This window comes from Balaenoptera physalus (genome assembly GCF_965194825.1).
Source record: "Balaenoptera physalus genome assembly, chromosome: 20".
Classification (NCBI taxonomy): Eukaryota; Metazoa; Chordata; class Mammalia; order Artiodactyla; family Balaenopteridae; genus Balaenoptera; species Balaenoptera physalus.
In genome coordinates this window covers 54797250-54814000 of record NC_138901.1, presented here as the reverse complement: position 1 = coordinate 54814000, position 16751 = coordinate 54797250, and the positions used below count along the sequence as shown (strand labels likewise).

The 16751-nt window shown below is 44.7% G+C and overlaps 1 protein-coding gene across 5 annotated transcripts; it reads right to left on the bottom strand.

Moving 5' to 3' along the window:
- Nucleotides 1-23: 23 nt before the first annotated feature.
- Nucleotides 24-16710, bottom strand: ZNF232 (zinc finger protein 232). 5 transcript variants are annotated; one of them, XM_082443904.1, is made up of 6 exons: nt 16190-16689; nt 10156-12773; nt 4432-4757; nt 2892-3369; nt 2492-2618; nt 24-800 (listed from the first exon to the last, which is right to left on the bottom strand). In XM_082443904.1, exons 4-6 carry the CDS (start codon nt 3309-3311, stop codon nt 67-69), a joined length of 1281 nt encoding a protein of 426 aa, XP_082300030.1. In that variant the 5' UTR covers nt 3312-3369; nt 4432-4757; nt 10156-12773; nt 16190-16689; the 3' UTR covers nt 24-66. The 5 variants fall into 5 exon arrangements, 4 of the variants coding, with proteins under 4 accessions (XP_082300030.1, XP_082300028.1, XP_082300027.1 ...); XM_082443902.1 differs by having other exon boundaries at nt 24-827; nt 12628-12773; nt 16190-16687; XR_014257997.1 differs by having other exon boundaries at nt 24-822; nt 2492-3369; nt 16190-16710.
- Nucleotides 16711-16751: the final 41 nt, after the last annotated feature.

Sequence of the window (16751 nt, the reverse complement as noted above, 5' to 3'; positions counted from 1 at the left end):
ATCAAGAAAGACACAGAAAAATCTTAAGGTGCTTATAACTTTTATGGAATATAGTCCTAAAACTGATTAGACAAAAGTACAATTCTGTCTGGAGACTTTCTCACCCACAGTCCATTGGGAAGACTCTTTTCTGGCATGAACTCTCTGATGTCTGATAAGCTCAGAACTCCATCTGTAGGCCTTCCCACATTCTTTACATAGGAAAGGTTTCTCTCCACTGTGGATTCTCAGATGCTGACTTAGATATGAGCTTTGACTGAAGGCCTTCCCACACTCATTACACTCGTAGGGCTTCTCCCCTGAATGAACCCTCTGATGTTGAACAAGATGAGCACTCCACCTGAAGGACTTCCCACACACATGACATTCGTAGGGTTTCTCTCCTGTATGAATTCTCTGATGCTGAATGAGGTTTGAGCTCTGGTTGAAAGTTTTCCCACAGTCACTGCACTTATAGGGTTTCTCTCCAGAATGGATTCTCTGGTGGATTATAAGGTGTGAGTTATAAATGAAGGCTTTACCACATTCACTGCATTCATGGTCTTTCTTCCCTGTGGGAGTTGTCTTAAGGGTGACAACCATCTGCCTGAAGCTTTTCCCCTGAGCGGGGGACTGCTTCAGTCTTTCCCCTTTGAGATTTCTCTGCTGCTGCTCTAAAGGGGCCTCAACTTCAGAGGCAGCTTCAAATGTAGAGGTGCTGGTGGTGAGTTTTTCTCTGAGCACCTGTGATTCCACGTCAGTAATGGGTGGTTCTGGCAACGACCCTTTGTCCTTGGGCTCTGCATCATCTTCTGCAACAACTGATGGAAAATGTAAATACACCTGTTCTGGATGTATGGAGAAATGACACTTGGATTAGGATTTCTGGCATGAAAATAAAAGCTTAAAAAATATTCAATATACACACATGACAAAATTCAGAAGGGAAGTCATTTAAATATGAACACTGGTCATCTGTTGGTGATGGGATTGTGTAGGGGAGAAGGTTTCTCCTTTTTTCTCCCCCCTCCCCCTTATCTGTTTTTTCTAAATTTTCTTTAATGGAACACTGCAAAAATGTTATTTGAAAAATAAATTTCAAGGCAGGACCTTCTTTTTTAGGATTTACTCTTAAAAAATATGAGCAAAAATAATATTTTCAAGAAACTGGGGAGTGATGTTGTGTGGGAAGGGAAAAATGAGAATCACAGGTTGAGGGAAAAGGGATGTTCCTAAACGCACAAAGACCCTGCTCCTCCTGACTCCGTGACCTTCACCTCTTCCCAGTCATTCCCTGCCCCACAAATCTCTAGCCACAGAAAAGGATCCCCAAGCAGCTGGCTCCTTTACTGAAGGGACGACTGCCTTCTTGGTGCTTTCTGCCTTTCCCTTTGAGCTGCTCCTTAAAAAATGGAGAAGAGTGCTTTGCGTTTTGGTTTTTAAAACGTCTCTAACGCTTTTTGTGTTTTAATTGTAACGCTTTCTGTAGTCTAAAGAGGACAAAAAGCAATTGCTATAAGGTAATGCAAGACTTTAAAAATACATTTTTTTTCAGGTTAAATGCTTGTGGTTAAAGAAATCTGAAACATGCTTGCTGAAAAAAAATGTCAAACAGTAGTTAGCTTTGTACAGAGACTTACAAAACAGAAGTAAAGAAAACAAGGAGAACTCTGCAAGAAAGGCAAGGAAGTGCTGGGAAATATAAACATACTTATGGAGCAGACACTAAGATTAATCTCCATTTCTGGTTTTTCCCATTTTGTTGCTAACAAGAATTTGAATTTTTATATGCTTTTGTCTGGAGGTGGTGGGGTTGTGGTGTAAAACGAAGTATTAAATAGAGTCTTCTTGATTAGCAACATATTCATGTCACGTTCCCGATGGTTCATGAGGTCATACAGAACTCAGCAAGGACAGTGCGTGGTCCTGAGGCTCTCACTCTAGAGTTTGCCGCAGGAGAGTGGAGAGCATGTTTGTGGGGATGAAGGCAGGCCGGGAAGGAAGTTTCTGTGGTGAATCTGAAGGGCAGAAGTGTAGACGGAAGAGAATATCAAATAGGGCTTTTAGGTGGGGGGTAGGTGGTAGATAAAGGTGATGACAGGCTGTGTCTCACGCGGAGTGTGTTATGGCTTAAAAAGTATGTTTTGGGAGTCATGAGAAAGTTAAAAGAGAAAAGACTTCCAGGCTGGCCTGTAGCCCAGGGCAGTGGAGATGATGAGGCAGGAAGTGAATGAAGTATTTTCTGGTCCTGTTGTAGGGCTCTCTAAAGCCCTAAAGGAGATGCTGGTGAGGCTTTACAGCCAGATATGATTGAAATTTAATCCTTACAGCTACTACATGAGGTAGGTTATCGTTATTCCTAATTTTGTGAGTGATGAAACAGGCTAAGTCTCTCACCTAAGAGGTAAGAATAGTAAGGCCAAGATGAGGAGAGCCAACTTCTGACCACCTACTCTGTGCCCTTTATCCTCTCTCCTCCTCCTCTCCTTCCCCACAGAATCCTGCTCCTCACCGCTCTCTGGGAAAGGCTGGGTCTCCTTAGGCTGGAGCTGGATGCTTGGTTTCTTCTGGGCAGCTCCCACAGCTTCCTTCTCCTCCCACGGCTCTTCCTGTGCAGGTCCGTGTGCCGGGCCTGGGACCTGGAGGTGATCAGGCACCACTCGGTTTCTGTGGAGCCAAAGCTTCCAAGGAGACTTTAGAGAGCCTCCTCAGAGTCAGCACAGGGGCAGGAAGAGGAGCTAGAGTCTTATTCAGGGCTTGAGGGCAGAAAAAACACACAGAAACACACACTCACTGCTCTACCTGGCCCAAAAGAGTTTTGAACTTGGCAACTCCCCCTACTGCTGCCCCTCTGTCCAGCCTGAAGGTCATTGATCTGGCTCCCACAACAGATCGTATGTTCCCCTTCCCACCTGCAGTCCTGGTTCATCAAGTCCTTTCTCTAAATCCTCCAGCACAGTCACAGCCTCCTCTCCACTCTTAGGGTGATGTCCCCGCACCCAGGACTGGAGCTTCTCCGGTAGGATGGTCAGGAATTGTTCCAGCACCAGTAACTCCAGGATCTGCTCCTTGGTGTGCCTCTCGGGCCTTAGCCACTCACAGCAGAGTACCCTTAGTCGGCTCAGGGCCTCCCGGGGACCAGGAGTCTCCTGGTAGCAGAGCTGCCTGAAGCGTTGGCGGAAGATCTCCTGACTGGGAGAGTGGTTCCCATGTAGCCTGGTCTCATACTCCCAAGACTGTTCCTCTTCCTTTGGCTCCATCATCATAATCTTCTCTTGATCCCGTGTATCCTGAAGGGCCAGAGTTTCAGCTGCTGTTAGTGATCCAGCCATCCTAGCCTGGACTGGCTCTGTAGAAGGCCCATACTAGCAGGAGTCTTTCAAGGGCACCCTGTAACATAAGTAGAAATCATTCTTTTTTTTTTTTTTTAATTTTTCATTAACACACACTCAGCATTTACCAAGAGCCAAACCCTGTACTATACCCTTTAATACTTTTTTCTCCATTCCTCTCCAGATTCCTATTCCAGTAAGAGTCATTGCCTTTGAGATACAATCTGGTAGACAGATATGTAAAGAGTTTGCTACACTAGATAATACAACTAGATAAATGCTATAGCAGGAGAAAACGGCAGGAAAAAAAAAATGTGTTCCGGGATCCCACTGGAAGAAACAAGTCTTAAGCAAAACCCAAGTTTCCGGAGCTCAGAACTGAGTAACTTTTCAGTGCAAGGTGACTTGCCTGTTTTCAATTACTGACTCTCAGAGGTACTGAAGAGGCAGCCTCCTCCCAGATGGCCCCTCCACTCTTTCTCAAATTTCTGTAGTGGCCACAACAAAAGAAAAATTTAAATTTCCTATGAGGCAATCTTATTCAAACGCCCAGGATCTGTAGCAGGGTCCTGAGATGCGGCTGCTATGGGCAAGACGTGGTCTCGGGTAAGGTGTCCAGCGTCAGGAAAATCTAAAGGGAAGGAGGTGGGACGCACCCAGAGGCCATTAAAGGCACACAAACAGGGGCGCTGGCCGAGGACAAAGGAAGCGCGGAAGACGAGCGCAGAAGGCTGTTTCTCGGGGTGATGCTCCGGCGGCGACAGCCCCCAGCTGAACTTCTGCGCACGGCACTGGGCAGGGGACCGCCCGATCGCCTGGGGAGGGGGCTGTCCTCCATACCAGTTACAATTCCCCACCCTTCACTTTAACCCCTGGGATCTCCAGAGAAGAGAAGAGGGGCACCGGGCCAGCCCCCGCCCTCCACAACGCGTGACGCAATCCGTACAACCGGGCGCGGGAACCGTGGGGACCCAGACCCCGTTCCGCGCGGTCTGGCCTCGGTTCCTCACAGGGCTGCCTGAGGGATGTGCTCACTGCAGAAACCGCCGCTGCCTCCCGGGACTGGCCATAGCAGCACGGGCCAAAGAGCGACACCCGGGGCGCCGCCGCTAAGACTCACCTCGCAGGACCCGGAGCTCCCATCTGACCACTTCTGCGCAGCGCGCTTCCAGCCCACCCGCGGGGGCAGCTGTGCGCCTGCGCACCCGCGGTCGTGGCCTCTCCGGTCGCGGAGGGCTCTGGGAATCGCAGTCCTTGGGCAGGGGAGCGGGGCCGGCGTGAGCGGGCCTTTTGGCTTAACGGCTGGAGGGCCTCGCTTTTCTGTTCAGTTGTAGGTCCAGGGGCCGTCCAAGCCGATTTAAACGGCAGGGAAATTCCAGCCTGTGCGTGGCCTCTTTGCAGCATTTCCTCCTCTACGTTCTGTTTTCTAGTTACATCTTCCCAGACCTGATTAGAGGGTCACAGCCGAGGAGGAAGTTACCCCCAGGGAGAAAATATTCCCAATCACCGGCCTATGCGTGTCCGTTAGTAAATAAAATCAATTCCTGCGGAGGAGTAAAAAGAAATGTAAGGTTGCAGTTTACTGGGGTGGGGGAAAAAGGACTTGTTGATAGAGGAAATCACTGTCATCTTCTTTTCCAATAATGAGAGAAACATGCGTCTGATTATGAGTTCTAGGGAAGGTAACCATTATGAGAATGGAAAAGTACAGTAGAACGTCCAAATTAACAAGGGAAAAAATAGGATGCACTAGAACTTGAGCAAACTAGTAAAAATCAGAAAGAAAATCCAACTGGATCAAAAGAGGAAATCAAAAGCGAAATTACAAACTCTTGAATTCTGCAGGGGGGATGAGGAAAGCCTGAGATAAGAATTTGGACAATTCATTAGCTGTTTAGGGACAGGCAATAAACAGAACACTTCGTGGTAAAATCTATGGGACCTAGCAACAGCCATGCTTGAAAATGTATAACCTTAACTACCTCACTTGTTAATGAAAACAGATGTAAAACAATTTAAATCACCTTAAAAAACTTATTTTTTTTAAAGCTGAATTTTCTTTTTTTTAAAAATTAATTAATTTATTTTTGGCTGTGTTGGGTCTTTGTAGCTACTCCCGGGCTTTCTCTAGTTGCTGTGAGCGGGGGCTACTCTTCGTTGCAGTGCATGGGCTTCTTATTGCGGTGGCTTCTCTTGTTGCAGAGCACGGGCTATAGGTACGTGGGCTTCAGTAGTTGTGTCTCGCGGGCTCTAGAGTGCAGGCTCAGTAGTTGTGGCGCACGGGCTTAGTTGCTCCGCGGCATGTGGGATCTTCCCGGACCAGGGCTCGAACCCATGTCCCCCACATTGGCAGGCGGATTCTTAACCACTGTGCCCCCAGGGAAGTCCCAAGAAACTTTAAAATCATAGTAAAATAAACCCAAAGAAGCAAAGACGAGTGAATCAGTAAAGATAAAAACTAATTAATGGGGACTTCCCTGGTGGCACAGTGGCTAAGACTCCGTGCTCCCAATGCAGGGGGACTAGATCCCACATGCCGCAACTAAGAGTTCGCATGCTGCAACTAAAAATCCCGCGTGCTGCAACTAAAAAAAAAAGATCCCACATGCTGCAAAGAAGATCCTGCGTGCCGCAACTAAGACCCAGCGCAGCCAAGTAAATAAATAAATAAATACTTTTTTAAAAAAAGGAAAAATTAAAAAGAAGAGATAAATTCAAATGCTAATTTCTTTAAAATGAGCAATAAAGCCGATAAACTTGTTTAGAGCCTTATGAAGAAAAAGAAAGATTAACCAGAATGGGAATGAGAAATAGAACATAACCATAGAATCAGAAGAGATGAAAAGAATTACAGACCATTTCATTAGGGTAGGACTTTAGGGTAGGATATTGGAAGACCTAGATGAAATGGATGATCTTCTGGCAAAATATAAATTACCAAAATTGTGTGCACCAGCCAAATGTATATAAAACAACCCTGACTAGGGGTGGCGGGGGGCGGGTAAGAAGACCCCAAGAAAGTGCTAGAGAGCAATTACATTTAAATGTAACATGAAGCACCACTTTCTGGCAAACAACTGAATTTCAAATGGGAATCATTAAAATACTTAACTAGAGGGAATTCCCTGGAGGTCCAGTGGTTAGAACTCTGGCACTTTCACTTCCGGACCGGGGTTGGATCCCTGGTCAGGGAACTAAGATCCCACAAGCTGTGCGGCATAGCCAAAACAACAACAAAAACACTTAACTAGAAACCAGTCACCAAGTTTAATTTGAAATAAATGGATACTTTGACCAAGCAAGCAAAATTAATTTAACCTGAATTTTTTTCTGCAGTGACTAGTTTATGGTTATATCTGGAACGGAAAGAAAAAAAAGGAAATTACATATACTGTGCTCCTGTGATGACTATAGTTTTCAACAACTGCCACAAAACTAGAAAATTATAAACTCGGACATTCATTCAAACATTTATTGAACAAAAATATATATGTAAGTCTAGGTCTGGGTTGGAGGAGAGGGGATACAAAAATATAGTTCCCTGCTTTCAAAAAGCTAAATGTGTAGGGAGTGTGAAGAAAAAAGGAGAACATGCATAAAAGATTTACAATGTAATAATGGCTTCCTGTAAGCTGTGAGACTGGAGAAACAAAGGACTTTGGTTTGTTCATTCAAACAAGTCATGCTTCAGTGTTTGAATTTTTCTTACAATGAACAATGTAAAAAAAAAAAAGCGACAAGGCATTTTCCTTTAAAGAACTGAGTGTGTGCCCGTCAGAACCTGTCAGACACGTTGCCTGTGTTTAAAGAAAAAGGTGGGGACTCTGAATGCCGCAGGGGATCAGGAGAGCCTGAGATAAGAGTCAGGACAATGCATTAGCTGTTTAGGGACAGTAATTAGACCAGACCTCAAACTAAACGCCAAGCCAAGAACTTTTACTTTAGGTAACGGGCAGCCACTGGCTACTTTTTTTTAAAAAAAGAATTCCTTTATTTTTATTTTTATTTATTTATTTATTTATTTTTGGCTGTGTTGGGTCTTCGTTTCTGTGCAAGGGCTTTCTCTAGTTGCGGCAAGGGGGTGCCCCTCTTCATCGCGGTGCGCGGGCCTCTCACCATCGCGGCCTCTCTTGTTGCGGAGCACAGGCTCCAGACGCGCAGGCTCAGTAGTTGTGGCTCACGGGCCTAGTTGCTCCGCGGCATGTGGGATCTTCCCAGACCAGGGCTCGAACCCGTGTCCCTTGCATTGGCAGGCAGATTCTCAACCACTGCGCCACCAGGGAAGCCCCACTGGCTACTTTTTGAATGTGAGTTTGCATGTTTGTGTGTGAGATAATAAAAGCAGTATTTCAAGAGAATCAAATAGTGGTGTGTATGATGGATTAAAAAGGTGAACAGTTCTGAGGCAAGTAGAACAGCAATGGAAGACCAAGGCTCAGAGAAGCCTAGTTCACTTTCACTCTCAGGATCTCAAGGTGCTGCCAGATCTGATCCAGAGATTCTTTATGCTAAGAGGAAAGAAAGCACATGGGGGTACAGTCTCCTTGATCACACATCTAAAAAATGGTCATGGATACCCTTCAGAGGTAATGAGGAAAAATCATTTTACCCAAGATTCTAATAAAACTCCAGAGACAGAGAAACCAGTCCTTCCAAACTCGTTCCCAGCTGTTCAAGGCCCTCTTCACCACAGGCTTAACTCATGCCCAACCATACAAAACATGGTCATAGTGTCACATGACTGACCAGAATTTTAGGTCTTCTAATCTCATAAACTTCAGAGGTAGGGAGAAAGTTCCTCCAAATCTTTATTTCATGAGAGATTCAGAAGCTGAAAGGAGAAATTATTTGTACTCTAGCTGCAGCCAAAGGACATCAACATATTTACCTGCTCTATTTTCAACATCCTCAGCTGCTACATTCAAACCCATCCTGCTTCAGGGAAGAAATGGTTTGGAGGAAAGGAGCCAGCTAAAGAGGAGATCTGGTGACCAATGTCACTGGTGTGCTTGGTAAAGACAGATTTGACAGTGTGTTGGGAGAGGGATCTCAATGGGTTGAGGAAGAGAGTTAAGAATTGGAGACAATGTGGGAATCCCCTGGTGGTCCAGTGGTTAGGACTCCATGCTTTCACTGTCGAGGACCCGGTTTTGATCCCTGGTTGGGGAATTAAGATCCTGCAAAAACTGGCTACAAAGGGAGATGATATAGGGAAAAAATGGGTTGGGGTTGAATTTTGTTTGGTTTTTAGGATGCAAGATACTTGAACATATTTGTACACATCTGGGAAGGGGCAGTGGAGAAGGGAGGTGAAGATACAGGAAGGAGATGGGATAATGGGATGGAGTGAGGTCCCAGAGGGAGTGGGATAGGAAGCACAGACAGAAAGATGGCCCCCTAGATATGAGAAAAGGCAGTTCTATTAAGAAGGGAGCAAAGTTGGGTACAGTATATGAGAGATGTGTGAGGGAAAGGAATGGAAGAAAAAAGTTGAAAATGTTTCTGTGCAAAGGTCTCTACTTTCTTTGTGAAGAGATTGCGTGCTAAGAAGGGTGGTGGGTGGGTGGTTAGATGTGCAAAGAGAGGGGGAGGTGTTAAGTGGTATTACAGATAATGGGAGAGAGTGCCGACTAGAGGTTGCATTAGTGTTGAGTGCTCAAAGGCATAAGTCTCCCTAGGTTTGTGATTTTCTTCCTCAACCCAGGTGCAGGCTCAGGAAAGGACAATTAGGACTGTCCATGGTAGTTTTGTTTTGGCTAGGTACACGTGACTGAAGAATGAGGCAAAAAGGATATTGGTAAAAGAGTGGCTGAAGTGTTGGACAGAGGTATCTGATAGGAAAGGGTAAAAACCAGGGAGGGACAATGGATAGAAAGGTCACTGGACTGGAGACCTGATGAGTTATAAGAACACAAAGATTAAACCATACAACAGTGCCTTGACTCCTTTGAAATAGTTCAGATGGTCGAAAGAGCCTTTCCAACTCACTACAATTTGCCTTTTATGATATGGCCTGTAATTTGCTCCCTTCCCTCTTTCTTCCTTCCCTTCCCTTTCCTTTCTTCCTTTCCTTCTTTCTTTCTCTCTTTCTTTCTCTCTCTCTCCCTCCCCCTTCCTTCCTTCCTTTCTTTCTTTGATATCTTTGTCTGGTTTTGGTATCAGGGTTTTGTTAACTCTGCTCTAAACGTTTGATAGAATTCGCCTGTGAAGCCATCTGGTCCTGGACTTTTGTTTCTTGCTTTCTATCATGTGAAAAAGTTGAGACCTCCTTATTTTCTCTGATTATTACTGTCTCAAAACCAGTTAAGCCACCTACAGGAATTAAAGTTCACTATCATATTTGCAGGATACTTATTGATTTGACCTCTTAATACTTTCAGCTTAACGCTAGCCTCTCCAAGAAAAATCTTAATTCAACTCTATAGTGCTATAGTAACTTTTCTCAGATTCACTGCTAACTTTATTATTCCAAGATACAGCATCCTACAGAAGGACAAATACTGCATGATTCCACTTATACGAAGTACCTAAAATAGTCAAAGTCACAGAAGCAAAGCGTAGAAAGGTGGTTGCCAGGGTTTGGGGGGAGGGAGAAATAGGGAGTTGCTATTCGGCAGGTGCAGTTTCAGTTATGGAAGATGAGTAAGTTCTAGGGGTCTGCTGTACAACACTGTGCCTATAGTTAAAAGACTGTGTCATACACTTAAAAATTTGTTGAGGGTAAATCTCATGTTGAGTGTTCTTACCACAAAGAAAATAAAAGAAAAAAAAAGATACAGCATCCTTGAACATTTGTATAAATCCCCCCCACCCCCGCTTTCCCCAATCCTTACCATTTACTTACACTAAGCCAAGCCCCTTCTGACTTCAAGTAGGATCAGGAAATGCAGAATCATGTAATTTTCCAGAAGACTTTAGCCTGGGAGAATATGTTGTCTCCTTTCCTTCAGAATGCCTTAGATAATCACCGCCCATAGGAACTACTGATAAAAACATCTATCATTTGTTGTATACTATGTGCCTAGAACTTTGCTAAGTGCTTAACAAAATTGTCTCATTTAATCTTCAAGATAGCCCAAGGGAGGTATCGTTATCTTGATTTTACATATGAGAAAACCAAGGCTCAGAAACATAAAAAAAAAATGTCTAAGATTACATAGATTAAAAGTGACAGAACCTGGATTTCAGTATGTCAGACTCCAAAGTGCCATTATACTTTTAAATCCTACAGAAGAGATTTCATCACAACTTCTACCCTTATATGAAAGAAGGTAACTGTCCTATGATTTACTAGTCACTTCCTTTTCCTAATTAAACTAGCTGCTTCTATATCTGATTTTACTAGGAATGGAAGAACAAGCTCAAACTCCCTAATCTACTCTATATATTGACATTTATTCTAATGAGAAAACATCAGGACCATTTTCAGACTTTTGGATTAGACTCTGTCCCAGGAAGAACCATTCATTCTAGAGTTCAGGATATCACACCTATCTTATATTCCCTTGGTACAGTTCATATTATGGATAAAAAGATGGGAAAGTTATTAGATTCCTGGTGCTGCTGAAGAGGACACACGAGGACACAATTTTGTGATGATGTAGGTGCTTTACAAGCAAGTTCTTCCATTTGCAAGATTCCCCTGTGGTGTGGAACCTCTGATGATAAAGTAAGGAGTGAAAATGTAATTAAAGGCTTACCCCATCAAGGTCTTTGTGGAAAGTGTTTAGGAAGGACAAATCTGCACACAGCCTGAGGCTGAACACTCTAAACTGAATCAGATGAAAATCGCTCTTAAGAAGCTTAGAATTTTCCAAGTATTATAGTTACGATGGCTAAAGGTAGACACAACAGTATTTAAAAACAAATATATATATATATAGACATTTTATCATTACTGTCTTCCTAGGATTCTGTGTGGTGTCCCTGATGCTAAGACCTAAGCTCTGACTGAAAGTTTCTCCATACTCATTACATTCATGAACTTTCTCTCCGGTGTGAATTTTCTGATGCCTAACAAGGTCTGAGCTCCACCTGAAGGCTTTTCCACATTCATTACATTCATAGGGCTTTTCTCCACTATGAATCCTGTGATGTCGAATAAGGTCTGAGCTCTGATTAAAAGTCTTGCAACATTCATTGCATTCATAGGGTTTCTTTCCACTGTGAATTCTTTGATGCTGAATAAGTTGAGAGCTCCCCCTAAAGGCTTTCCCACATTCACTGCATTTATAAGGCCTCTCACCAGTATGGATTCTCTGATGTTCTATAAGGACTGAGTTCCTGCTGAAGGCCTTTCCACATCCACTGCATTCAAAAGGTTTTTCTCCAGTGTGAATTGTTTGATATCTAATAAGATCTGAGCTGCCTAGGAAGGTTTTTCCACATTCATTACATTCATAAGATTTCTTTTCCTTGTGAATTGTCTCCTGTCCGTTAAGTTCTGAATCTGAACTGAAGGCTTTCTCATATTCAAGTTTTTCTCCAATATGAAGTCTCTGATGTTTAAGAGAAACTGTGCACCCACTGAAGGCTTTCCCACATTCAGGGCATTTGTAGGGTTTCTCTCCACTATGCTGAATAAGAAGGGAACTCTGCCTGAGGGCTATTCCACATTCGCTGCATTCATAGGGTTTCTCCCCAGTATGAATTCTCTGGTGGTTAACAAGATGGGAGCTCTGACTGAATGCTTTCCCACAGTCATTACGTTCATAGGGTTTCTCTCCACTGTGAATGCTGTGATGGATAATAAGATCTGAGCTTTGACTGAAGGCCTTCCCACATTCATTACATACATATGGCTTCCCTCCACTATGAATTCTCTGGTGCAGGATAAGGTTTGAGCTTCCCCTGAAAGCTCTTCCACACTGATTACATTCATATGGATTCTCCTTGGTATGAATTCGTGGATGTCGCATGAGATTGGAGCTCAGCTAAAGTCTTTGCCACAGTCACCACAAACATAAGGTTTCCTTCCCGTGTGAATTCTCTGACGTATAAACAAGTTAGAGCTCCTGCTGAAGACCTTTCCGCATTTGTTGCACTTATAGATTCTCTTTATGGTATGGATTTTCTGATGCTGAGTAAGTCCTGACTTCTATTTGAAGCTCTGGCCACATGCCTTGCACCTATAGGTTCTTTCCTCTGTTGAAACTCTCTGATGTGTAACGGTTGGGGTCAGATCACAAATTCTCACTTTCTTATTAATGTCAAGCTTTCCCTCTCCTATAAGGGTTTTCTTAAGGGTAATGCTCACTTGGCTGAACCCCTTTTCCTCAAAAGAAGAGTGTAGCAGTCCAGCCTCTGCTGAGTTTACCTGTTGCCTCTCCAAGCTGTTCTCACTTTCACTGGGTCCTAAAAATTTAGATCCATGGGGTATTTGTACAGGGTGTCCTGATCCTGTTTCTTCAGAAATTTCCTGCTTTAGCTTCCATTCCTCCTTCTCAGTTTTCTTTTCATTATCTGAAACATAAGTTAAAAGTATAAATGCTGTGATGGATAATCAGATCTGAGCTTTGATTTAAGGCCTTTCCCACATTCGTTACATATATATGGCTTCCCTTCACTATGCTAGGAGAAAAGAAATTCTTAGAAGGGGAAACAAATGTTCAAAGTAAAACATTTCTATGATTGGGTTGAGCTTCTAGATTCTCAAAAATGGTGTTATAATCTGGGAAAGAGAAAGGCTTCTAAACCTAACTTTGGTCTCTATGGTCTGTAAAAGCAGTTCCCAAACTCGGCGGATCGTCAGAAACACACGGGAGAGCTACTGAATCAGATTTTTAGTCCACATCATTCTCTCGGCAAACTGTCTTTTTCCTTTAGTACCTTAGCTCCTGGATCTTAAAATTTCCTTTATGCAAAAGACCAGCCCTGTATTAACTAGATTTCTTTAGTTCCACTTCCAAAATCTTAGAAAAGAGAATCAGTTGTCCCAGTTTAGGTCAAGTGTTGACTTTGACTGTAATCGGTGGTGGTAGGGGCTAGGGGATATCACACGGGATAAACTTGGTTGCTGGGAGCCCACCTCTGGAGGTGAGAAGGGCAGTCAGGTGGATCATGGTGAGCAGCCTTGATACTTCAAGAGTTGTTTATGACATATTTTTGCCTGAGAGGTGAGACCCTTAGTTACAGTTTCATCTTCTTGGCCATTTAGTGGATATACCCAATAAATAGGGAGAAGAATGGCAAGTAGTTTTATCTCAACTGTCAACCATGAAGGACTGAAAAGTAATTGCCTCAAAGCACCACTTTAAATGCAGAGGCTGCCTCTGGGCCCAGTAAGAACACAGCACTGTGCCGGATTACACAAGTCTGTGGGGAAGTATAGAGAGTAGTGGAGGTAAAGGAAGGATGGGTGGGCTTGCTATCCCTTCAAAGGAGCAAAGTAAAGATGCCAATAGAACTTGGAAGAGATTACTCTTTAATAATAAACCAGCAAGTATCAACATATAATGGCTGAAATTATCCACATGTAGAAATAACTCAAACAGGTAAGGAAATCCTGGAATTCCTAAGTCCAATCACGGTTACCAGGACCTGGTTTCAGAGGAGCACTGGATGGAGTATGATTATAATAATCAAGACAGGGGAACTTAATCAATTGTCTTAAACCCGATACGAAGAAACACTAGGTTTCTACATCTAGAAAAGATGGACTCACAGAGCAAAAATGTGCCTGTGCCTCCAGCACTGGTTCAGGGGAGGGTGCTCGCTCCAGCTCATGGGGGTATTCTCTGTCCCCTTGGCAGACACCTGCCCTCCTCCCAAGAGCACGTAGATATACCAAGCGATCAGAGCAGGATGACATCTGCATTAATATTACCTGACAATGCCCTTGCTTTGCTTCCATGCCCACTAAGCAAACTTTTCTTTTTTTTTTTTTTTGGCTGCCTTGGGTCTTTGTTCCTGCACGCGGGCTTTTCTCTAGTTGCCGCGAGCGGGGGCTACTCTTCGTTGTGGCGTGTGGGCCTCTCATTGGGTGGCTTCTCTTGTTGCTGAGCACGGGTACTAGGCATGTGGGCTTCAGCAGCTGTGGTGTGCGGGCTCAGTAGTTGTGGTTCGCGGGCTGTAGAGCGCAGGCTCAGTAGTTCTGGCACATGGGCTTAGTTGCTCCGTGGCATGTGGGATCTTCCTGGACCAGGGCTTGAACCCGCGTCCCCTGCTTTGGCAGGTGGACTCCCAACCACTGCGCCACCAGGGAAGCCCTAAGCAAACTTCTGATTAGAATTTACCTTCCTCTATAGGTTTTCCTAGATAGAAAATGTGTTGACAGCCCGCTCAATTTCTGATCAGGCAGTTGTATTTTCCCCTGTTTTTTATACCACTCTCTTGTGGTTTGGGTAAGTCTGTTTCCCTGGCCTGAATAATTCTGGATAGGTACACTGACAAAGTAAAATTTCTGGACCTGGAAAGTGTAGGACCAGACCCTGAAATCTGGTGATCAGAGCGTAAGGCCCAGCTAAAGAGCCAGCTGGACTTCCTGGACAAAATCTATACCTCACAACCAAATGCAATGGTGAAAATTTTCTCTTGGAAACCAGATTATTTCTAAATTTACAATTCTGAAACTGGCATGTTTTTCTAATATTCTTGTCTCTGGTAATGCCCTGCACCAAGTTCCTAATCTTACATTATTCTTGAATAATTTTTCCCTACTGTGCTGCATTAAATGGTGTCCCCCTAAAATTCATGTCTACCTGGCACCTATGGACGTGACCTTATTTGGAAATAGGGTCTTTGCAGATGTAATCAAGTTAAGATGATGTCATTAGGGTGGGCCCTGAATCCAATATGACTGGTGTCATTATAAGAAGAGGGAAATTTGGACAGAGAACCAGAAGTAAGACAACCATATGAAGATGGAGTCAGATATTGGAATTATGCTGCCACAAACCAAGGAACCTCTAGGGCTACCAGAAGTTGGAAGAGGCATGAAAGGATCCTTCCCTAGAGGCTTCAGAGGGAGCATGGCCCAGCCAACAGTTTGATTTTGGACTTGTAGCCTCCATAACAGTGAGGGAATAAATTTCTGTTGTTTAAAGCCATTCAGTTTGTGGTAATTAGGAAACTAATACGCTTACTATGAAGTCCAGTTAATTTTTCAGAAAAAAATGTCATTCTTTCCATTCCTGTAATTTCCCCCTGGCACCACTCATGGCTTTCCGGATTTCAGTAGATTACCATAAAGACTGGAGCATAGTCATTAAGAACATGGGCTCTGGACATAGGCTGCCTTGTCTGCCTCTACCATTTATTTGCGGTGTGACCTTCAGTTACTTAACCTTTCTGTGCCTCTGTTTCCTCATCTGTCAAATGTGGACAGTAATAGCATTTAAAAGCGGTTTTGTGAGGATTAAATACATGTAAAGTGCTTAAAATGACACCTGGCAGAGTTAGCGCTCAATAAATAATGGATAGTTTAAATTTTGTTACTTGGTTAATGATCTTGACACCAAGATTTTCCCGCTTCAGTTCAGACTGGACAATGCTGTTAGTTATGCATCACTTTCGTCATGTTAATCACTGTTCAGAAACCTTTAATTCTGTGTATTACTGTACCAAATCTAACTTACTTTAGTTGAGTGCAGGAATAACTGCAAGGCATCAGGATGTCGCATTTTATTTGCTAGAGGCATTTTTTGGGGGTGGGGGTGGGAGGGACGAGCACTGGCGCAGTGAGCCTGACTTTTTAGATAATAGTTCAAAACGGAACAGAGACAGTTCTGTATCCCAGAGGGATTCAGAGGTCTGTGATGCTTGTTCCAAATCCAAGAAGCCACCACCCTGACCCTCATCCAACCCAGAAGAAACTTCGTTTTGCTAAGGTCACAAGGTCCCCATAAATAACTCTTGGAGTCACTGAAGAAGCTCCTTACCCAGCATGACCTGGTCCCCTTCACTCTCCTGCACTCGGTTCTCTTGGAGACCGCCTTGTGCGTGGACTGGCAGCGCACCCGGCCTGGCCGCATCCCGTACGGGCTCTGCTCCCGTAGATAACAGCCCTGGAGGCGCTGAGCCAGGAAGGGCCATCCTGCCTACCCGGGCTGGGTGGGCCGCCCGGAGGACCTCAAAGCTGCAGGCTGGGGCTGCGAGCGGGAGACCACGGGATGGGACCGTGACTGACTGGGGCCCTGGCGGCTGGGCCAGACTGGCGGAGCCAGAGACCTGGGCCCAGTAGCCCAGCGCCGTACACACCGCCACTGCCGGGCCTCGCCGCCGGGCCACCCTCAGTGTCCGCATCACTTAGTGCTACCTCCGCCGCTTCGGCCATTGTGTTCCCCCCAGCAACTTGTCACGGGTGGAGTCGCGGCCAGCCAGGGGAGGCTCGGGGCCAGGCCAGCCCGCCCCTCGCCCCTCGCCCCGCCCCACCCAGGGCGCCAGAACCGGATGGCCACCAAGTCCAGTCCTCCGGTCTTCCTAGACAAGCCCGGGGGTGGG

Excerpts from the sequence above, each read along its gene's own strand:
- ZNF232 (XM_082443902.1), bottom strand. The coding sequence starts at position 3,311 with ATGGCTGGATCACTAACAGCAGCTGAAACTCTGGCCCTTCAGGATACA. Across the intron at positions 2,619-2,891 it reads TTGATGAACCAGGACTGCAG|GTCCCAGGCCCGGCACACGG; the intron begins GTGGGAAGGGGA and ends GATCACCTCCAG. Across the intron at positions 828-2,491 it reads CCAGCCTTTCCCAGAGAGCG|AACAGGTGTATTTACATTTT; the intron begins GTGAGGAGCAGG and ends CCATACATCCAG.